We start from the raw sequence: 24,011 nt of genomic DNA, 5'->3' as shown, positions 1-24,011 counted from the left end.
GCCAATCTTGCACTATTTTGTTAGAAGTGAGAAATTCCTCTCATTGACATTAATCTATTGACAAAATTAGAAACCGATGTGAAGCAGAATTTGGAAAAATTGTGGATGACAACTATAATAATACACTACCATGAATTGATTAACCCTAACCCTAACCCTAACAAGTTGAAAAACTTATTCGGGTGTTACCATTTAGTGGTCAATTGTACGGAATATGTACTGTACTGTGCAATCTACTAATAAAAGTATCAATCAATCAATCAATCAATCAAAAAACTTCATTCATTAACGGTGCTACAAAAAAGATCAGTTAGAATACCATGAATTGATGAACATGGACCCCGACTTAAACAAGTTGAAAAATGTATTAGGATGTTACCATCTAGTGGTCAATTGTACGGAATATATACTGTACTGTGCAATCTACTAATAAAAGTATCAATCAATCAATCAATCAATCAATCAATCAATCAATCAAACAACTTAATTCATAAACGGTGTTACAAAAAAGATCAGTTAGAATACCTTGAATATGAACGTGGACCCCGATTCAAACAAGTTGAAAAACGTATTCGGGTGTTACCATTTAGTGGTCAATTGTATGGACTATGTACTGTACTGTGCAATCTACTAATAAAAGTATCAATCAATCAATCAATCAATCAAAAAACTTAATTCATAAACGGTGTTACAAAAAAGATCAGTTAGAATACCATGAATATGAACGTGGACCCCGATTTAAACAAGTTCAAAAACGTATTCGGATGTTACCATTTACTGGTCAATTGTATGGACTATGTACTGTACTGTGTAATCTACTAATACACGTTTCAATCAATTTCAATCAATCAATAATACATGTTGGATTTAGAGAACATCCAAACCCTTTATTTGTTGAATCAAAAATACTGAAATTCCAAGACATAGTGAATTTGCAAACAGCTAAAATTTTACATAAAGCAAACTATAACGTGCTACACAAGAAAATATACAACAATTCTTCTGCAAAAAGAGGATAAATATAATCTTAGCAAAAAATGTAATTTAAAACATTTGTACGCACGTACAACACTTAAGACCTTTACTATCTGTATGCAGAATTAAATTATGGAATGGATTGAGCAAAGCAATCAAACAATGTAATAATATGATCCACTTCAAGAAACTCTTCAAACTTTAAGTGTTTACAAAGTACAAAGAAGAAGAACCATAACATTTTGAATGTATTTCATCCATTCATTCATTCTCAAAATAATTTTACTAATCTCATCATATGAAATAAAAGTTACTTCACCAATTATTTTTTATTTAGTTATTTTTATTGTGATTACTCATGAAGTATATTGTGAAATAAATGGAGAACAGGAAGTGAACAAAAGTTTTAGCAACTGTTATGTAAAAGAAAAGGGTAGGATTAAATAAATTCTGCTTCTTCCTACTCCTTTTCGAACATGTTGAAAAGAGAAACTGGAAATTGTGATGTATCATGTTGTATGCATGCATGTTCCAAATAAACTAAAAGTCAAACTCAAACAATGACTGGAAATCTGCATTGATACAAATAAATGATAGCACATTTTGTTCAAAGCTGAATCTAATACAGTTTAAGGTTGTCTATCGCATATATTTTATTAACGCTAAACTTCCCAAAATGTATGCCATTATTGCAGAGACATGTCATCGCCGTCAATGGACCCCTGCAAACATGACACACATGTTCTGGTCCTCTCTGAAAGCCTACTGGATAAATATATTTGAACATCTCGCAGATGCATTACATTTTAAATTTACACCTTGTGAAGAATTGGCTATTTTTGGAATCCCACCAAACTATCAAAAAGTAAAGCAGACTTTTAAGAGATAGTATCGCTTTTGCATCAATAATAGCTCCTAGGATGATTTTATTGGAGTGGGAATCATGGCCGGCTCTACGCAGGGGCAAGAGGGGGCATAGCCCCCTTAAATAAATGTCTTGCCCCCTCAAATCAAAATTTTGAGAAAGCTAATTTTAATAAACTCACAAAATTACTACATTACAAGTTGACAAAATTATCTGCACTAGCGGAAAAATCTGCCGAAAAAGGGACACACGATATAGTAGTGTCGGCTTCCCTCTCATCCCTCCCTCCGCTGTGCGTGTATTCACCATTCCACAGGCTGCGCAGCAGACAAACACCCGCACACACCCCTCAGCCCTCAGTAAACATCCAATCACTGTTGCAGTATGAAAGTAAAAGAAAAGGAAAAGTTGTCTACATTTATCATATACTTGTTAGGATGGGTGTATTTGTGTAGTCTTATCTGTCATAAACACGTTTATCGTCGAGGACTTTCGGTGCTACGGAGTTCCTTTTTTTTTACAACTTGACGAGAGCAGTGACAGCGGAGGCTCTGAGCAGCAGTGGTTTGGAAGGCAGAGAGCCTCCACTGTCCCTGTAACAAGCAACAAGTCATTTATGATGCTGTTAATGACGGTAAAAATGAAACATAAGGTATATATCCTGCTTAGCAGTCCTCCTCTGCTGTCCTCTGTTCAGAGCGGAGTCCCTAGCAACCGCCCGTTTTACTTAGCAACGGTCTGGCAATCGACTGCTGGAATTATTTTTCTGTTGTTTTTCTTGTAATTCTACATAGTCAACCTTTAATGTTTCAATCTACATTTTGAAATAAACAAATTATAAGTTTCATTTGATATGACCAAGACACCTGAAAACAAAAACACAGCCGTTTTCATCAATTTACAAGCAAGTGGGCAACACACATACATTGGAGTGAATGAATTTTGTGCCCAGATGAGTGCCCACGTCCACTGCATGTGACAAACTGAAGACAAGTGGCCTGCGTCTGACAGACCCCTACGTAAAGCCCCGCCCCAGGCTGTAGTCCTGTACTGTTGTTGTTTTTCTTCATGTAATCACAGCGGGTTTTTTCTGTTGTTGTTCAAGCTTACTTATTTTCTGCTCCAGCCTCCAGCAGCTCACAAAGAGAAAGTTAATGCTCTGTAATGCATCTATTTTTCAGAGCATTTAAAAAGTCTAGTCCTGCTCCTGCATGTAGTAGTAGCAATGATGCTACTGCTAGTACATCAGGGACAGCAGTTAGCAATACTGCACCTTTAGCACCAGCAAGCACTGTTTCTCCTACACCAGCTCCCTCCGTCCCCCCAACAAGCGCTCCCCCAAAGCAGCCTGCTCAGCTACCCAGTGACTTAAATGGCAACGCACCATCTCAGCCAATACTGGTTGGCTACCCAAAGCGTGCATTTGGTACAACATTAAGATCATTCAATCCTGCCTGGTACCGCACACGACCATGGCTAGAGTATTCTGTGGTGTGAGACGCCTGCTTCTGTTTCCCCTGTCGGAAATATGGCAGCGCTGTTAATGTTTCCCCCCTGAGGGATTGCCACCTTATTGTGGTCAGGGGGTTTGCGTGCCTCAGTGACTGTAAGAGCTATACCAGCAGGAGCTTAGTCTTCAGGTGGGACACCCAAGTTGGACAGGTCTGAAGGTAGAGGCCTGACAAAGTGCAATCCACTACTCCAGGTTGGGGTTGGACACATAGCTAAAGACCCATTTCAATGAAGAAAGCATCGTTACTATAAGCACAGAAAAAAAAAGGTGCTGGAGCATGATGTGTACACATGATGCCCCCTTCACATTTCTGACTGCCCCCTCATATAAGCATGCCTAGAACCGCCCCTGGTTGGAATCCCAGTTTGCCCCAAGGCCTCCCTATGGCTTAAGGACCTAATTTTTTTCTTGGATTTAGAGAACATTAAATATAATCTGAGGGGAATACCAAAACAATTTGACTTGACCTGGGGCTGCATATTTAGTTACACAGCTAAATTAAAGACACTATGGGATAAATGTGACGCTCACTGTTGACAATGAACCTTTTCACTTACCTCAACTCTTTTTTCTTTGTTATTTTTATTTCAGTGACACTTCTCTGTATGTTTGTGATTTTTTCACTCACTGTGACAACAGCAGAGGTACGTACAGTACTGAGAAGAACAAACCCACGGAAGGCAGCCGGCCCAGACAACATCTCTGGCCAGGCCCTCAGGGCGTGTTCATCAAAGCTGGCTGACGTACTTGCTGACATATACAACTTGTCACTAGCACAAGCTATTGTGCCCACCTGCTTCAAGACCACCACCATCGTGCCCCTGCCAAAGAAAAACACTGTGACCTGTCTGAATGACTATCGCCCTGTTGCACTCACCCCAATAGTGATGAAGTGCTTCGAGAGGATAGTCATGTCACACATCAAGAAGACCATCCCAGACACACTGGACCCTCTACAGTTTGCCTACCGGCAGAACCAGTCCACTGAGGATGCAGTAAACACCATCATCCACACCACCCTCACCCACTTAGAGGGCAAGGACACCTATGCCAGGCTATTATTCATCGACTACAGCTCTGCTTTTAACACGGTCATCTCACAAAAACTCACTGCTAAACTCCTCACTGTTGGTCTGATACCAACTCTCTGTGACTGGATCCTGAACTTTCTCACAAACCGGCCCCAGTCAGTCAGAATCAGCAAACAGACATCAGGCACAAAGGTTCTAAGCATAGGGACCCACCAAAGCTGCGTGCTGAGATACCATACTGTACACCCTCTTCACACACGACTGTGTGACCTCCCAGAACAACACCAGTATCATCAAGTTTGCAGATGATACTATGGTCGTCGGACTGATCACCGGGGGAGCTGAGGCAGCGTACAGAAGGGAGGTAGCCGAACTGGTGGCCTGGTTTCAGGATAATAATCTCTCCTTGAACACAGACAAGACCAAGGAGATGATTATTGACCCACGGAGAAAGAGTGCACAGTACACACCTTTGTACATAAGGGGGACAAAGGTGGACAGGGTGAAAACCTTTAAATTCCTCGGGACCCACATCAGCGAGGACCTCGCCTGGGATCACAACACCCAACAAGCAATAAAGAAAGCCCAGCAGCGACTGTCCTTTCTAAGAAGGCTGAGAAAATTTGGTATGCCACCCAAAATTCTAAGCAACTTCTATAGAAGTACGGTTGGGAGTGTCCTTACCAGCTCAATCACGGTCTGGAAACTGCACTGCTAAGGACAGGAAGGCACTCCAGCCAGTGATTAAAACTGCTCAGTACATATCAGGAGCAGCCTTCCCCTCAATACAGGACATGTACCTGTACTCTACCAGGGCCACCAGGAGAGCACACAAGATCATAAAGGACAGTACACCCCCCCAGCACAGTCTCTTCAGCCTCCTACCATCAGGCAGACGATACAGGAGCCTGAAATCCAGGACTACAAGACTGACAAACAGTTTCTACCCACAGGAAATTTTTGAACAAAAGACAGCTACCTTGACCACCCCCGAACTGTGAACCATCACTGTAGACACTTTTCACCTTTGATCACTAAAGACACTTTAACTGCTGCTGTGACCCAAGGTCACCTCTATATTTATACTGTTGACTGTCAATCAGAATGTGCAATAATGTTATGTTACTTACTGTGCCTTGTATATACATTTTTATTTTTAGTTAAGTACCATGTGACTTGTTGAAGGGTGGACTAGCAAAGTAAGATTTTCATTGTACGGCAAACTGTCTGTTTAACTGTGCATATGACAATAAACAATCTTGAATCTTAAATCTTGAACTTTTTTTTGCCCTTTTAGTCCGTTATTGTGTTACTCCAGGCAACAGTTAGAGATGCTACCTCAGTAGAAGCATTTAATTCCCATCTTAAAACTCATTTGTATACTCTAGCCCTTAAACAGACCCCCTTTTTAGGCCAGTTGATCGGCCGTTTTTTTTTCTTTTATATTCTTCCCCCCTCTCCCTTGTGGAAGGGGGGTCACAAGTCCGGTGGCCATGGATGAAGTGCTGGCTGTCCAGAGTCGGGACCCGGGGTGGACCGCTCGCCCGTGCATCGGTCGGGGACATCTCTGCGCTGCTGACCCGTCTCCGCTTGGGATGGTCTCCTGCTGGCTCCACTATGGACTGAACTCTCACACTTATGTTAGAACCACTATGGACTGGACTTTCACAATATTATGCTAGACCCACTCAACGTCCATTGCATCCGGTCTCCACTATAGAGGGGAGGTCACCCACATCTGCGGTCCTCTCCAAGGTTTCTCATAGTCATTCAGATTGACATCCCACTGGGTTTTGAGTTTTTCTTTGCCCTTATGTGGGATCTGAACAGAGGATGTCGTTGTGGTTTGTGCAGCCCTTTGTGACACTTGTGATTTAGGGCTATATAATTAAACACTGATTGATTGATTCTCTATCTGCTTGCAGTGAAGAGGAAGGTGTTGTGTTTTATCATTTTCCCTGCCTTCTCCTTTTTATTGTGATGTCTGTTTCCTTCAGCTTATTAGTCCACAGTGAGGGACGGACACTATGGCACACCTGCAACCAATTTCACCCAGGAGTATTTAAGTTCGTCACTGACAGCTGGGTCTTGCCGGTTATTTTCTCCTGAACCTCCCGCGTGCATGCGCCTGCTTCACTTCGTCAGTCCTGGTATGTTGTCTCTCCTTAGTCCTGTAATCCCTCAACTCTTCGTGTTAGTTTCTTAGCCTCCCTGAGGCAACCAGGATTCTGTGTTGGACTTTATGCTGTGGTCAGTGCGCCCTGGTCTTTTTCCCTGCCGACCACTGAGGAACCTGTTTTTTGTATTCATGGTGTGCACTTCTGCCCCATCACTTTTTGTTACATTTTTTGGACTCATTAAATTGTTTCACTTTTCGAAATTCAACGTTGCCTCCCGTCTCTGCATATTGGGATCACCTCCTTGATCAATTCCTAACAGTCCATTGCTCCATACTGTGACTGAAATGTAGGACAGGGGCTCGGTGGGGGTGTTATTATTTTACTTTTATTATTTTTCTGTAATTTTTTTGTAATCTTTTTTTGTAAAAAAAAAAAAAGGGGTGGCGGGGGGGGTCGGTTTTCTCAGTACCTGTGTTATCCATCCATCCATTTTCTACCGCTTATCGGGCGGAAGGCGGGGTACACCCTGGTTTATGATTTTCCTATCCAATGAATAAACACAAATTATTAAAAAAATAAATAAAAGTGACAAATTCCTCTGTTGCAACTTAAAACATGACATTTACAATACAAACAGAAACAAATGAGTGAAAATATAACATTTTCATAAGTAATGGAAGTGTTGATGATAATGTTTTGTGATAAAGTCGAAATTATGCAGGAAAGTGACATGTTTGGACAATTGATAAATATACAAAGATTCAGTATCAAGGGGCATGATTTTACAGTTTTAATTTGGTTTTAGTTCAGCACACAGCATTGATCTCTTCAACACATACCACTCTGTATTTTCTGCAAGCATACAAACATGAGGATCATACATACACAATATTTTATTTCAAAATCCACCTCCACTGTATCAGATCAAGTCATTCTTCAGTAAAGGACATTTTTGTTGTTTTGGTTATCTTTTAGGAAAACCACATTTATTTTTTTCATAACTGCTGGCACTGGATGCATCACAATTTTTTTTAGCCAAACATATAAAACCTGTCTTTTTTTCCTGTCTAAAATTAATACAAGCATAATTGCCCGACCATTCCCACCATCCCGGTAAATAAAAAGAGGGGGATGGTATCATGACTTAGATAAAATAATTACATTCTAAATAAAAACAAAAACAAACACATTCATGGAAAAGCATTGTGGTTACAGTGGTTCCAAATCCCAAAGTAGCTTTTACTAGCCAGAGGTCCATTTGACTCATGTGTTTACTGGCAATGTTATTACTATGAAATAAACACACTTAAAAGCAGAAACTCAAATTTCATCGACAGAAATGAATAGCAAATATAAACAAATGGAGGAAAAAAAAGCATTAGTGAGTATTCCAGAAAAACGAAAAGAAGGGAACCACGGGAAATACTATGTACAGCAATATTTATCATTTTATCAGACAGTGTGTAAAAGTAAAAAGAGTTTAGAGCAAGGGTGTCCAAAATACGGGCAGAGGGCAATTTCACACCCAAAGCTTATTTTTTCAATGGCAATTGGCATATTTTAAAAATGTGAAAACTCAATATTAATGAGATATATGCTATTGGGTTTTACAATAATTTGCGTTTTCTAGTATATTTTGTCCAGCTCGTTATATATTGACCTACAGTAAATGGATTGATGTTGGCATCTTTAACGTACAAATCTTTCTGTATGGGGCCCTCGGAGGAAAAAGTTTGGCCACCCCTGGTTTACAGAAATTAAAAGTCCGGGAAGTGGTTTGTTTGTCATATTTATTCCAAAACATTGTCAGTGCAAAATATATGAAATTGTGGCCTCATTCAAGTTATCCATAACTGGTGTTGGTGAGATGTGTCACGGATGTGTTGGAAAAAGTGCTGCTTTTATTTGAGTCAATGCATGCGTGTTCATTTAGCACCTGAGGCGAGTTTGCCATAAATCTTTTCTGCCGTTACTATTTTGCAAAATAAGTCTTGTTGCCCATGAAAACAAAAACAAAAAAAACGGTGGAAGAATAAGTGTGAAAAAAGTGAAAAAGTGCTGTGCGACAGAAACAAGTCAGGGCAAACTTCTCCCAAATAATACTGTTGCCACGTTGACATAAAAGCAATTCCGTATTAGTTTTTGTGTTGGCAGACTAATGAGGTGTGTCAGTTTACATGAATGACAGCCTTGTCACTTAGCGAAAAAAATGCTTTTAAAAGCAACAATAAGTTTACTTTTGTTGCAGATAAATCAGCTTTGAAACCTGAAGAGACTCAGTTGATGCAGGCGCAGCGCGTGGCGGAACATGCTCCAAGGAAGAGGGGAATGGTAACAGGAGCAAAGACAATAAAAACAACACAAGGCACAAACAAACAATAGCACCATATTGTCAGTGATAATCTAGAGGAGAGTGGAAACCTTCTCTCTTGCCGTACTCCTCGTTTTTTTTCCCTCAATAAACCATTCATTCCAACCACAAATAACATTTTCCTGAAGCAAAGGAGGCTTCTTTTCAGTCACATGTTCTTGCTGGGTGTACATGTATTGGAAGATCTCCATCCGTTCCTCTCCTACAAGACTTTGCTGCAGACTTGGCAGCGGCTGACTCTGGAGCGCTCCTGGCCTCCTTTCAGGGTCTCCTGGTCCGGCGAGTAGACAAACTCGCGGTTGGGGTCCACTGTGGTCAGCCAGAAACTGTACTTGTTGGCGAAGTAATGGCAGGTTCCCTTGGCCCCGTTGCACTCGATGAACGGCGTGGCGCGGAAGTCCTCCAGGCACGAACCGGGGGACACTAGTGACTGACCGCCTCCCTCAGCCCCCGCCGCTGTGTGCTGCATTGACGATACATTTTTCAAATCCCTTATCAGTTCCTTGAAACCTCCTGACTTACCATAAGGAAAGAGTAGCCAATCCAGAGACTCCTCCAGCCAGGGGGGCAGTTAGGAATGGTCAAATCCTGGCTGTGAACCGATACCGCCTGAGATGGCGCCTCGCAGACCGAACACCTGGACAAAAACGTTTCAAATATGAGTGAGGAGTCACACAAACATGCACAGCCTGATATTAAATTTAAAGCAGTGGTTCTTAACCTGGGTTTAATCGAACCCTAGGGGTATGGTGAGTCGGCCTCAGGGGTTCGGCGGAGGTCAAAACGCACCAAACTCATCGTGTAAATAAAAACTTCTCCCTATTGGCGTATTACGGATACGGCAACAGCTGACTGATTTGCAGGTGTGTTGGTTTTGTTGTTTGAACAAGGTGATGTTCATGCATGGTTCATTTTGTGCACCAGTAAAAAAAAACATGTTAAAACATTAGAATGGGAAACATATTCACCATTAATTATTTGCTTATTAACATGAAATTAATAACATCTTGGCTCTTAACTGGTCATTATCAAGTACTTATTAATGCCTTATTCGGCATTATAACCCTAACCCTCTAACCAAGGGGTCTCAAACTCAATTTACCTGGGGGCCACTGGATGCAGAAACTGGGTGAGGCTGGGCCGCAAGAAAATATATTTAAAAAAAAATCTAACATGCACTTTGTAATTACTTCACTTTCTTTGAATGGCTTTCCCGCCCTAGCAACATACTTGCCAACTCTTGCGGTCTTTCCGGGAAACACCTAAATATCAGTGCCCCTACCGATAATTTACCCGGGCAATCATTCTCCTGGTTTTCACCCGGACAATAACAATTAAGGCATCCTGAGATGGCCTGCCTTTAGCATCCTCTATAACCTGCCGTCTCGTCCGCCTCTCCAGCGTGCCGGCCCAGTCACATTTTCGACATCTTTTGATATTGTAGCCCGGAAGAGTTAGGGCTGCATGGGACTCTGGGTATTTGTTCTGTTGTGTTTATTTTGTGTTACGGTGCAGATGTTCTCCCAAAATGTGTTTGTCATTCTTGTTTGATGTGGGTTCACAGTGTGGCGCATATTTGTAACAGTGTCGAAGTTTTTTATACGGCCACCTTCAGTGTGACCTGTGTGGCTGTTGATCAACTATGTCCTGCAGTCGCTTATTGTGTCTACTGCAGCCATTTACAACATGTGGTTGGGCTGGCACGCACTTTGTATAGGATGTAGAGGGCTTTCAAGGCAGTGCCTCCACGGTACCACCATAATAATGTTGTATGGGTAAAATTTGGGAGAATGATTACCCCTGGAGGGGCACTGAAAATTGAGAGTCTCCTGGGAAAATCGAAGGTATATAAATATAACGTTGTAAAGCGCCAATCATATTAACCTTGCGGGCCGCACCAACATTAACTTTTCATATTAAGGTGGGGGCCGCAAAATAACGTCTCGCGGGCCGCAATTGGCTACTCTAACCCTAACCAAATAACTCTAAATTAGGTCTTTATTACGTAGAATATGTTCCCATAGTGTCCAAATAACTCTAAATTAAGTCTTTCTTACTTAGAACACATTCCCCATACTGAAGTGTTACCAAAACATATAACTTTGTCTTGAATTTGGAAAAAAAAACTTTTTATTTTTCACTAAAAAAAGGGTTTGGTGAATGCGCATTAGAAATTGGTGGGGTTCAGTACCTCCAACAAGGTTAAGAACCACTGATTTAAAGGAATGTGGGAAGATGATCTCAATATCATTATCCAAGACGAGATATGGGAACAAGCCTTAAATGACATTCACCATTGCTCAGTCAATGCTAAGTTACAATTGATTCAACTCAAAGTTATACACAGGGTACACTACTCAATAGTTAAGTTGCATGAAATCTTTTCCTCAACTTCCACTTTGTGTGAAAGATGCAAGAGATCAGATGGCACACTTGCACACCAATTTTTAAATGGTAAATGGGTTGTACTTGTATAGCGCTTTTCTACCTTTTTTTCAAGGAACTCAAAGCGCTTTGACACTATTCCCACATTCACACACTGATGGCGGGAGCTGCCATGCACGGCGCTAACCAGGACCTATCAGGAGCAAGGGTGAAGTGTCTTGCTCAAGGACACAACGGATGTGACTAGGATGGTAGAAGGTGGGGATTGAACCAGTAACCCTCAGATTGCTGGCACGGCCACTCTCCCAACTTCGCCACGCCGTCCCCATTTTGACTATGCCCTGAGATTAAAAATGTCTGGAGTTTGATTTTCAGATGGTATTCTCATGTACTTAAATAAAGTAAACCTGGATCTTGACCCCTGAAACTGCTTTGCTTGGCATGTCTAACACTTTAGGCAGGATGGGCATACTTGCCAACCCTCCCGATTTTCCCGAATTTCAGTGCCCCTCCTGAAAATCTCCTGGGGCAACCATTCTCCCAAATTTCTCCCGATTTCCACCCAGACAACAATATTGGGGGCGTGCCTTAAAGGAACCGCCTCTCTCGTCCTCTCTCACCTGAAACTTTCCCCCTTTAATAGCCGCATGCTGTCCTCACTCAGGTCCGCATGCTGTCCTTGACAGCATGCGGACCTGAGTGAGGACAGCCTGGCGTCACGTTCGCATTTCCTACATACAAACATCTACGGCTTTACACACAAACAAGTGAATGCAATGCATACTTGCTCAACAACCATACAGGTCATACTGAGGGTGACCCTATAAACAACGTTAACACTGTTACAAATATGCGCCACACTGTGAAGCCGCACCAAACAAGAATGACAAACACATTTCAGGAGAATATCCGCACCGTAACACAACATAAACACAACATAACAAATACCCCAAACCCCTTGCAGCACTGACTCTTCCAGGACGCTACAATATACAAAACTGACAATACGGCGTGGAACGGTTGGGAGAGTGGCTCTGCCAGCAACCTGAGGGTTCCTGGTTCAATCCCCACGTTCTACCATCCTAGTCACATCCGTTGTGTCCTTGAGCAAGACACTTCACCCTGGCTCCTGATGGGTCCTGGTTAGCGCCTTGCATGGCAGCTCTTACGCATCAGTGTGTGAATGTGGGAATAGTGTCAAAGCACTTTGAGTTCCTTAAAAAAAAAAAAGGTAGAAAAGCGCTATACATGTTACGGCTCAGACCCCTGCCAACGGCGCTCATCCGTCTGTGCGCTCCAGTGAGCGCACCTCAGGACACACCCACGGGCGCGCACATCCAGGGACGCGCCGTGCGCGTCTCCGCCCTGCAGCATCCACCAGCTGTAATTATTCACCGGCAATCAGCACACCTGCATGTAATGAAGGAGCTGCCTTCTTAAGCCTGGACAACCTGCCATCGCTCGCCGGAGTATAGTCTTCTGTCACATACAGTAAGCCACATCCTGCTTATGCAATCCTGCTCTCCTGTCTGTTTTCCCTTCCGTGTTTCATTGTCGTTTCATCCTACCGCAAACCTCCCTGTTTGACGTTACTGTGTGTGTCGTCATTCCTCGTCGTCGTTCCCCTGCTTCTCGGATTTCCCCTTGGATTTCGACCTCCCGCTTGGACACATTCTTCTCGACGCCTCTCGCTCGCCTTGGATCCTCTGCCTGCCCCACGGACTTCCGTGTTCTTTTGCTCTCACCAACATTTACGGTAAAACCCTCCAGTTAAATACTACACATAGTCTTACACCATACACACTTGGATCTAGTTCACACTCCATTTCTTTAGTTTTTATTTTTTTAATTATTATATATATGGTTAATATATATAATAAATCTATAGAGCTACAATATCCTCTAGTGTCTGTTGCCGTCACCTTCCTCAGTTAACCATAACAATACAAGTATAACCCATTTACTTTGGGGGAAAAAAAGCCCAACATTGATTGATTGTCGTCAAAAAGCATGTTGTTTTAACGCTGTTTATGTGTTGTAAAATATTCATTGGGAAATTATATAATTTTAATGTTAAATCAACGTCAGAACACAACATTGATTAAACGTCAAAAAAATAAAAAAAATAAAAATATATAAGTGAGGAGTGTTGCATATCCAACATTCACATGCATAGCCGAAATAGGAACCAGTCAGTACCTGCTGATGTAAGATCGTATCTGATTCTGGGCTACGGGCATCATGGGAATGGGCGCAGTTGTGGAGAGCCAGTAGGATTTGTCGTTGCGGCTAGCATAGTAGCACACCTCATTAGGAGAGCAGTAGAGGAAAGGGATGGTGCTAAACCTGGGGAGGCAGGACCCTGGCTGACCTGGAGACACAAAGATCCAGCAATTGGAGGTTTTAAAAAGTGACAAGACAAAGACCCCCATCTCATTCAGCATGCTGTCATACCGAGGTCCTGGTTGTGTGCCTTTTCCTGACCCTCCACGTACAGCAGACTGTACCCGTCCCACAGCTTGGCCATGCCTTGAGGACACATTGGAATCTGAGCATTCTGGCTGTGCTTCACCAGAGTGTAGCCAATACTGATGCTCCGTCCCAACATCCCGGGATTGCCGGGCCGACCGACACCACCGGGAAGGCCTGAGGATAAAGAAGAATATTGTGTAGCACAGGTCCTACGTGAAGTGAAGAACAAACAAACAAACAAACAACACACCTTGATCTCCACTAGCGCCAGGGAAACCAGGAGGACCAGGGTCACCAATTGGTCCTGGAGGACCACCAGAACCAGGCCTGCCCAGTCCACCAGCAGAACCTAGGCGACCCTTTGGACCTGAGACGAGAAGCACTTTGAGTTAACTTAAAATTTAAAAGTGCAGATGTGTTTGATTTTGAGAAACTTTCTTATCATTAGTGTCAAATTAAAAAATAATTTTTGCAAAAATATTGCCACTATGTACCTGGACGTCCAGGCAATCCAGGCTGACCAGGCTCTCCACTGAAGCCAGGAGTTCCAGATTCACCTGGACTGCCGGGATCTCCAAAGGATTGTGCATAAGGTTCAGGTATCCTTGGGATTGTGACACCACGCCGACCCTTAGGACCCGTAGGGCCTAAGCACAGAGGTAAAAATATGTTTTATAATAATGGATAAAGTCACATTTGTTCCTCATCTAAAACGACTGAAGTCCTCCGACCTCGGAATCCCTTGGCTCCTTTGCCTCCATAGTAACCAGGGTCACCAGGAGAACCTTTGATACCTGGACTGCCGCTGATACCACTATCTCCTTGTAGTCCTAGACATTATATTGAATGGTTTAAAAGAAACCCAAGTGAAAAGCATTGGACAATAAAGGAACAATCTTAAAGTGAAGCCCAGTTGTACCTTTGAAGCCAGGAATTCCTGGGAGTCCAGGGCCTCCAGGAAACCCTGGTTCTCCCTTGCTGCCAGGATTTCCAGGAAAGCCAGGGAGCCCAGGATCACCTCGATCCCCCTGGTCTGTGCCTGGCCCAGGTGGACCAGGAGGCCCTGGAGGACCAGACAGGCCTGGAGAAGAGTAGAGATTAAAGGTAAAGGAAGACAAGGAGTTTAAGAAAATAAAAAGCCGTACTTACCATACTCTCCGTCCAGTCCTGGGAGGCCAGGATCTCCCGTTGGTCCAGGAATGTCTGAGCCAACTGATTGTCCAGGTAGGCCGGATCGACCGGGAAATCCCGAAGGTCCCTGACCACCTGATCACACCTAATTTGATTAGTTTGACTTTCGACACATTTAATACCAAAGTCTCTCTGTCTTTGAGACTGTTTCACCTGGCTCTCCTCTCTCTCCCTTCTGTCCTGGGAAGCCTGGTCCTCCAGGGTAGGAAACACCTCTCTCGCCCTTTGAACCCGGAATGCCAGGGTTACCGGGTCGACTTCCTCCACTCACACCTGCAACCAGAAGTAAACCCTTCAGGATTGTTTGCATAGCAAAATAAACGACATGGACACACTTGTCCTTTCGCTTTCTGTTCTTGTCCTAATTCAATTTAAAACCTAATTACCAGGTGTTCCAAGGAGGCCTTTTGGTCCACGAAGGCCATTAAGTCCATCCAAACCGGGAGGTCCAGGAAGACCTGCAAAAACACAACAACGGTGTGTCACGCTGTTGCAGAAGTCAAGCAGGGCCATCGTAATTTTTAATTTTCCTGAAGGAACTCTCCTGAAGGAATCAATAAAGTACCATCTATCTATCTATCTAATGCAGGGGTCCCCAAACTACGACCTGCGGGCCGGATGCGGCTCCCCAGTGTCCAAAATCTGGCCCGGGAGAAGTCCCAAGTTAAAAAAAAATTAACTTTTTTTATTTTTTTCATTATTATTCTTTTTTTTAAAAAATCTGTTCTTACGAGTCCATTTTCTACCGGCAAATCATATGGTCTAAAAATGCATTTTACCATTGATAATGTGACATGCAGCATGTGCGCTCTTTAAGTCAATTAGTGAGCGAGGAATATATATATATATATATATATATATATATATATATATACAGTGGGGCAAAAAGTATTTAGTCAGCCACCGATTGATCAAGTTCTCCCACTTAAAACGATGACAGATGTCTGTAATTTTCATCATAGGTACACTTCAACTGTGAGAGACAGAATGTGAAAAAAAAATCCAGTAATTCACATTGTAGGAATTTTAAAGAATTTATTAGTAAATTATGGTGGAAAATAAGACGGATCAATCAACCCAAAATACAAGCCTACCACCGGGCACTAAGACGGATACGGACGGGTGTTGGCCGTTTCAACGCAAACATGGTCTGCGCCCATCAGCAGCCTGCCCATGCGGAGCCGAGGAATAGACTGCCCACCACATCACCCATGAGTGCCCCACCTTTTCCCCACCTCGATATTCTGAGCCCTGACAAAGTCAGCTGGCTGAAGCGGCAGAGCAACATCGCCTAGCTGCCCCAAAATCAAAACAGTTGTTTTGTATCCCGTTTTGGACATTTCTTGAAAGTTGCATTAAAAACTAAATAACCGACTAAGTAACTGACAAACTAACGACAAGGATCACATAACCTCCTGGCAGCAGTAATTACATATTTTTTTTAAAACTATTACATTAATTTTCGTTTTAATTTTTTTAATGCAGTCTTTCTTTTAATTAACGAGAAAATAAATAATTGTAGGAATAAATATCAAAACATTTCTGACTTCACATATTCTCGTACAATCAGTATATCAAACACCTAATCATAAACTACTTTACAGCATACCATATCAATTTTCTTCAACTGTACCTATTCAAACCTAACATTCCACAAGACAAGCTTTGGTAAAAAATTCTAATCTGCGCAAGTGACTTTATTTGTATTTTTTAACACAAAATAAAATGAGAAAATAAACGAACAAATTCATTATTATATGCATATAGTGTAACGCTGGTTAGTAACTTTTAAAACTTTTATTTTGGAAGAGTTGTGAATGCAGCACGGTGGGACGAATGTCCGCATGTGCCCAATAGAAACGAGGCAGCCAGCCAGGCACGAAAGAAAACTCTTCATGCTATTACTTTCACTCATTGAGAAATGTTTCTCTGTCTACCTCAAGCCTGGTTGATGTCCCGCCCCCGAGAGCCATATACGGCCTTCTTTCCTCTCTGTATTATCGCTAAAATTCGCTCCATTTTGTCCACTAAAGATGCTGAGATCATTATCCATGCGTTTGTTACGTCTCGTTTCGATTACTGTAACGTATTATTTTCGGGTCTCCCCATGTCTAGCATTAAACGATTATAGTTGGTACAAAATGCGGCTGCTAGACTTTTGACAAGAACAAGAAAGTTTGATCACATTACGCCTATACTGGCTCACCTACACTGGCTTCCTGTGCACTTAAGATGTGACTTTAAGGTTTTACTACTTACGTATAAAATAATACATGGTCGAGCTCCATCCTATCTTGCCGATTGTATTGTACCATATGTCCCGGCAAGAAATCTGCATTCAAAAGACTCCGGCTTATTAGTGATTCCTAAAGCCCATAAAAAGTCTGCGGGCTATAGAGCGTTTTCCGTTCGGGCTCCAGTACTCTGGAATGCCCTCCCGGTAACAGTTCGAGATGCTACCTCAGTAGAAGCATTTAAGTCTCACCTTAAAACTGATTTGTATACTCTAGCCTTTAAATAGACCTCCTTTTTAGACCAGTTGATCTGCCGCTTCTTTTCTTTTTCTCCTCTGTCCCCCCCTCCCTTGTGGAGGGGGTCCGGTCCGATGGCCATGGATGAAGTACTGGCTGTCCAGAGTCGAGACCCAGGATGGACCGCTCGTCGGGACCCAGGATGGACCGCTCGCCTGTGTATCGGTTGGGGACATCTCTACGCTGCTGATCCGCCTCCGCTTGGGATGGTTTCCTGTGGACGGGACTCTCGCTGCTGTCTTAGATCCGCTTTGAACTTAACTCCCGCGGCTGTGTTGGAGCCACTATGGATTGAACTTTCACAGTATCATGTTAGACCCACTCGACATCCATTGCTTTCGGTCCCCTAGAGGTGGGGGAAGGGGGGGGGGTTGCCCACATTTGAGGTCCTCTCCAAGGTTTCTCATAGTCATCATTGTCACTGGCGTCCCACTGGGTGTGAGTTTTCCTTGCCCTTATGTGGGTTCTTCCGAGGATGTCGTAGTCGTAGTGGTTTTTACAGTCCTTTGAGACATTTGTGATTTAGGGCTATATAAATAAACATTGATTGATTGATTGATTGATTGATACTACACCGTGATTGGTAGGTTCGTTCAGATACGCTAAACATAAACTTTCATATTAAGGTGGGGGTCACAAAATATTGTCGGCTCGCGAGCTGTGAGTTTGAGACCCATGTAATACACAGTTTTCGTCTTACCTTTGGGTCCGGGACCCGCAGGACCTCCGGGCAGACCAGGAGTCCCATCTGGCCCGCTTCTACCAGGGTATCCCGACTGACCTTTTGGTCCAGGAAAGCCAGGTGAACCTGCCAACAGGATGATAAATGTTTAGTTGCTCCATGTGACTCAAATAAATCGCCAGCTGATGTCTAACCCATTATTCCAGGACGTCCAGCTTCTCCAGGCACTCCCTTCAGTCCAGGGAAACCGGGACTTCCAGGAGTACCATCATTACCAGGAGCACCATTGCTGCTACGTCCACCTTGAGGGGAGACAAATGGATTCAAAGTTTGATGGACCCACTTTCCCCTCTTTTCATGTCTAGTGGTAATCTGACGAAAAGTTCTACCTGGAAATCCAGGTTCTCCCGGCTGCCCTTTGAGTCCTGGAGCACCGGGATAGCCATAAGAGTCTCCAGGCAAACCTGATAAGGATATGTAAGTTTAGATGCAAAGACATAATAAAAGAAAACATTACATGTTTTTGGGTGTGATTTAACTTGTGACTTACCCTTGTTTCCAGGGCGACCAGACTGCCCAGGGTTACCAGGGAATCCGGGTGCTCCGTCATCTCCCTGTATAAAAAAAGTAAAATAATTATCAACAACACCAAAACCAGAAACTCCCCACTTCATCTTGCTGCATGTTTATATTGGTTTGTCTTTTCTTACTCTTGGTCCAGACATGCCAGGAAAGCCCATGATTCCAGCTTCGCCTTTAGGCCCGGGACCGCCCGGAAAGCCGGGCTGCCCGGGAAAACCTGGTTCTCCTGGCTGCCCTTTACTCTGCTCAGCAAAACCTGGAAGTCCAGGCAGACCCTGTCGACCAGGCAGGCCTGGCAGACCTTTGTCACCTATGGAAAAAAAAAAAAAAAAAAGTTGTACATGTTTGGAAGTAAATAATGAAAGACATGCACATTTTGTTTGAAACCCTTGCATTTTTACTTTTATGGAACTTTGTGATTTACAAATTGAACGGAATAATTTAGGAACTGTACTTGAATAATACTATTACAATTATATTTAGAGCAGTGGTTATTAACCTTGTTGGAGGTACCGAACCCCACCAGTTTTACATGCACATTCACCGAACCCTTCTTTACTGAAAAATAAAATGTTTTTTTTTTTTCAAATTCAAGAAAAAGTCATGGTTTTTTTTACTGATGCACAAAATTAACTGTGCATGAACATCACCTTGTTCAAAGAACAAAACTAGCAAAGTGCACAAACTCACAACAAATTACACACCCTACACACATTACCATGACTTGATTAACGTGGACCCCGACTTATACCAGTTGAAAAACGTATTTGGGTGTTACCATTTAGTGGTCAATTGTACGGAATATGTACTGTACTGTGTAAACTGTACTGTTTCATATAATATAGTCTCTTCCTTTGCAATCTGCTAGTAAAAGTTTCAATCAATCAATCAAACAAGCTGCAAATCAGATGGAAAATTAGAGGGAACATTGTTTGGAGGTATCCATAATACGCCGATAGGGAGAAGTTTTTATTCACACGATAATTCGGTTGTGTCTTTACTTTTGTGGCGGAGGCTGTGTCGAACCTCTGAGGCCGACTCACCGAACCCCTAGGGTTCGATCGAACCCAGGTTAAGAACCACTGATTTAGAGTGTCCGCCCAGAGATCGGTAGGTCGTGAGTTCAAACCCTGCCCAAGTCAAACCAAAGACTATAAAAATGGGACCCATTCCCTCCCTGCTTGGCAGTCAGCATCAAGGGTTGAATTGGGGGTTAAATCACCAAAATGATTCCCAAGAGCGGCCACTGCTGCTGCTCACTGCTCTACTCAACCCCCAGGGGGTGGAACAAGGGGATGGGTCAAATGCAGAAAGTAATTTCACCACACCCTGTGTGTGTGACTATTAGTGGTACTTTAACTTTAACATACACAATGTGAAAAAGTACTTAATTTTATAACATTGATGTTCACATCGACAGTTGAACTGTTGAATTCCCAGATTTTGAATGCACCCCCAAAGGTGCTTAACAAGGAAGTGTTGTGTTTCCGTTGTGTCGTTAGAGCAAGATATGTGTGCGCTGTTGGCGCACACGTTAGAATAATTATGTATAAGTTATCACACAACTTTTATGCTTAATGGCCGTTGTTATTATCTATTGTGGTCAAGTTGTACTGTTTTATTTGTGCAAAGGCACACAACTTATCTTCCACTGCAAGTTGTCTCGCAGCAGCAGTTACTGTCTTCCAGCCCACTACGGACTTCAAGTACCTTAAGGAAGATAAGACGACAACACGCAGACAAAGCAAAGCCAGGGCGAAATCTTGAGCTCAAACACATTTGCATTCTGAGTACCGTATTTTTCAGAGTATAAGTCGCTCCGCAGTATAAGTCGCACCTGGAGAAAATGCGTAATAAAGAAGGGAAAAAACATATAAGTCGCACTGGAGTATAAGTTTCATTTTTTGGGGAAATTTATTTGATAAAAGCCAACACCAAGAATAGACATTTGAAAGGCAATTTTAAATAAAAAAAAAATAGTGAACAACAGGCTGAGTAAGTGCAGGTTTTATGACGCATAAATAACCAACTGAGAAGGTGCCTGGTATGTTAACGTATCATATTATGGTAAGAGTCATTCAAATAACTATAACATATACAACATGCTATACGTTTACCAAACAATCTGTCACTCCTAATCAATAAATCCCATAAAATCTCATACGTCTAGTCTCTTACGTGAATGAGCTAAATAATATCATTTGATATTTTACGGTAACGTGTTAATAATTCCACACATAAGTCGCTCCTGAGTATAAGTCGCACCCTTAAAAAACTGCGACTTATAGTCTGAAAAATATGCTAATCATGTATTTTGATACTGGGGCAGCCTGCATTGTATGAGTGACCACTCCCTTTAGAAGCAGCCTCAGTGATGTTAACTAGGGAACTTCCGAATAAATAGAGGAGCACGTGGGACTGCCCCTCAGAGCGTGGTGGGAGGCTGTGACTGGGTGTGCAGCCCCAAACGTTTCTCTTCATGAGCAAAATTGAACTCTGTCTCTTCCTGATTCCTTCTTCTTGTCTTTTGTAATAACTAATTCAGTGTTTGAACCTGACAGTGGGCAATAAAATTGATAAAGAGCATCATATTGTGTTACTCTGTCAAGCATTACTTTACATTACTTACTTAGTAGACAACATTACTTGCTGGAAGCCCGTTTTCATCGCAGGAACTTTTACAGGAACTTTCCTATTTACCCAAGTAAATAAAGGTTCCCTCTGTGTTTCCACCAAACTACCTGAGTAAATTTAGTTCTGTGGGGGGGGGCTGTGCTGTCGAACGCTAATTGGTTGATCATAGCTGGGGACGTTACTAAAATGTATTTTTCAAACAAAGGACAACTTATTTCCCATTTCTTGTGTAATACTAGTACAACAAACTTGACAACAGAGAGAAAGAAGGAAAATGCAAGGACCTTTCGAAATGCAGGAACTTTTGTGGGGCGTCTTTTTCCGGAAGAACGCTGACCAGTGGAACTATTTTGCAGTAGTCTTTAAACTATATGCAGTTTATTGTTTTTTTCTAAGCTATGAAGTTACGAGAAGTGGACGGACTCTTTTAAACGTATTTACGAGGGGTATGAATCCGGCGGGTTCGAAACAACGAGCTCAGCTGCTTACCACACTGAGACTTTGTTGGATAAATGTGTAATAAAGGAGGCAGTACACGAGTGGAATGAAGGTTGATTAACCTGAAACATTAACTATTTACTTTATTACATGTTTTTTTTGTTGTTTTTTTAAATGTATGTGTACAAATGATTGTCACACACACACTAGATGTGGTGAAATTATCCTCTGCATTTGATCCATCACCCTTGATCACCCTCTGGGAGGTGAGGGGAGCAGTGAGCGGCAGCGGTGGCCGCGCCCGGGAATCATTTTTGGTGATTTAACCCCGAATTCCAAACCTTGATGCATGGTGTCAAGCAAGGAGGTAATGGGTCCCATTTTTATAGTCTTTGGTATGACTCGGCCGGGATTTGAACTCACGACCTACCGATCTCAGGTTGTAAAAGTAGTCAGTGACACACATTTTGCGTAGCTATTTGCTTCAACTCGAGTGAACAGAATGCTAATGCTCACAAGCTAACGCCAAAGTGTTTGTGTTGTCGGCGTGAGATAAACACTGACATTTATTATTCATATATTGTTATTTACAGCTGAAATGGACCAAAAAGAATCTTCTGACCCTCATGAATTCATCATTTACTGAGAGGACAGCTTTCTGACCGTTGGTCACAAAAGCCTAATTTTCTATAAACAATTCGGTACTTTATCATTTTGTATATTATTGCTTTGTATTTTATTTAATTACTTTTTAGTAAAATAACTCACATTTAACAGTGTCTGTTTATTTACATGGTATCAGTAGAAATGTACTAAACTCGTACGTCCTCAGCATGAGTTGTATAAACTACCCTGAACTGTGAAATGCGGTGGAAACACAATCCACACACCTCCCCAAGAACCTTTAGTTCTTAGAACTAGAGGTTCCAGAAACCTAAAGTTCCTGAATCTTTTGAGGAGAAGGGCCAAACTCATTACTTGTAAAGTGAGCTCTTCAAGTCACCGAAAGTTACTTTTTGTCAATCTAGTTACTACTGGTAGGCAGTGGTGTGCCGTGAGGGCCAGCAAGGCCTTCCCTGCTGGCCTAACATAACCACAAATCCTGATCATAATTAAAGATAAAAATAATTTTAAATGTACTTTTCCTAAATATCTAAAATTATTCATATTCTCTTCATGTCATATTATGCTCCTTCCAGCGCTGTTGTTTTTAGTTTAGAGAGTTTTTATCCATCCATCCATAGCCAATAAAAATTCAGCTAGTTTATGTTGCCATGCTATACGAAATCCCCTGGAGGCATTCAGATTCAGCAACGCTGGCGTCCGTGCGCTATAAGCGAACGGGACATACAGTGATAGACAGTTGCGATAGCCAATCAGATCATAAGTTGTTGTCAGTAAGGCCTTCGAGATGGCCTAAGGCAGATATGTAGAGATGTTATGAGCCAGGTAACATAATAACTCCATTACCCAGCATGCCACAGTAGTAAAGAGCATGCGTAGCAGCCCCGTTTAGGTTGTTTAACGTAGACATGCCGGCAGCAGGATGTTTTTGATGAGCACGCTATGGAGTAAACTTTAAGAAGTCAGCCAACACGCATTGTCTGCATCTTTTATGATTAGACAAGACAGCACATATACTGGCAAGGTCATTTTCAAGAAGGATATTTAAAGAGAAACTACATCTTGTGAGACCATGTTGGCCAACACTGGAAGAGAGTTCAGCTGTCGATGTAATGTGAGTTCAGATACCGTATTTCCTTGAATAGCCGCCGGGCATGTAGTAAGCGCCTGCCTTGAACTACTGCCGGGTCAAATTCGCTCCCCAAATTTATTAGCGCAAGCTTACTTTTACCGCAGGGTCAAATTCGTGACGTCACGAGTGCCACTTCCCCTGTCGTCATTTTCAAAATGGCGGAGGATTTTTTTTTTCTTTTTCTGTGTGTAAACCAGGGGTCTTGTTCCACAGCCATACAGATCACACTGATGGTTGTGATATAAACAACTTTAACACTCTTACTAATATGCGCCACACTCTGTGAACCCACACCAAACAAGAATAACAAACACATTTCTGGAGAACATCGGCTCTGTAGCACATTATAAATGCAACATAAGAATTACCCAGAATGACATGCATCCATGACTCTTGGGTATATTATACACCCCGCTAGCACCAAACCCCACCCCTCCCCCCCTCTCCAAGCGTCAGTTGAGGTTG

At 42.5% G+C, this 24,011-nt stretch overlaps 1 protein-coding gene across 4 annotated transcripts in view; it reads right to left on the bottom strand.

Moving 5' to 3' along the window:
- Nucleotides 1-7,271: 7,271 nt before the first annotated feature.
- col4a6 (collagen, type IV, alpha 6) overlaps nt 7,272-24,011 on the bottom strand; it is a 178,256-nt gene continuing 161,516 nt past the window's right edge. For all 4 annotated transcript variants that reach the window (XM_061913805.1, XM_061913806.1, XM_061913807.1 and 1 more), the window contains 16 exons: nt 18,847-19,028; nt 18,687-18,750; nt 18,526-18,600; nt 18,331-18,438; nt 18,155-18,262; nt 15,310-15,381; nt 15,077-15,196; nt 14,882-14,998; nt 14,652-14,813; nt 14,464-14,562; nt 14,227-14,379; nt 13,983-14,099; nt 13,715-13,906; nt 13,460-13,631; nt 9,398-9,512; nt 7,272-9,338 (listed from right to left, as the gene is read on the bottom strand). In XM_061913805.1, the coding sequence (XP_061769789.1) occupies nt 9,078-9,338; nt 9,398-9,512; nt 13,460-13,631; nt 13,715-13,906; nt 13,983-14,099; nt 14,227-14,379; nt 14,464-14,562; nt 14,652-14,813; nt 14,882-14,998; nt 15,077-15,196; nt 15,310-15,381; nt 18,155-18,262; nt 18,331-18,438; nt 18,526-18,600; nt 18,687-18,750; nt 18,847-19,028 (2,117 nt within the window). In that variant the 3' untranslated portion in view covers nt 7,272-9,077. The remainder of the gene's footprint in view (nt 9,339-9,397; nt 9,513-13,459; nt 13,632-13,714; nt 13,907-13,982; nt 14,100-14,226; nt 14,380-14,463; nt 14,563-14,651; nt 14,814-14,881; nt 14,999-15,076; nt 15,197-15,309; nt 15,382-18,154; nt 18,263-18,330; nt 18,439-18,525; nt 18,601-18,686; nt 18,751-18,846; nt 19,029-24,011) is intronic.

Source organism: Nerophis ophidion, linkage group LG10 (genome assembly GCF_033978795.1).
Source record: "Nerophis ophidion isolate RoL-2023_Sa linkage group LG10, RoL_Noph_v1.0, whole genome shotgun sequence".
In the NCBI taxonomy this organism is placed as follows: domain Eukaryota; kingdom Metazoa; phylum Chordata; class Actinopteri; order Syngnathiformes; family Syngnathidae; genus Nerophis; species Nerophis ophidion.
Note: the sequence above shows the minus strand (reverse complement) of the source record. Positions and strands in the feature narration are given on the sequence as shown.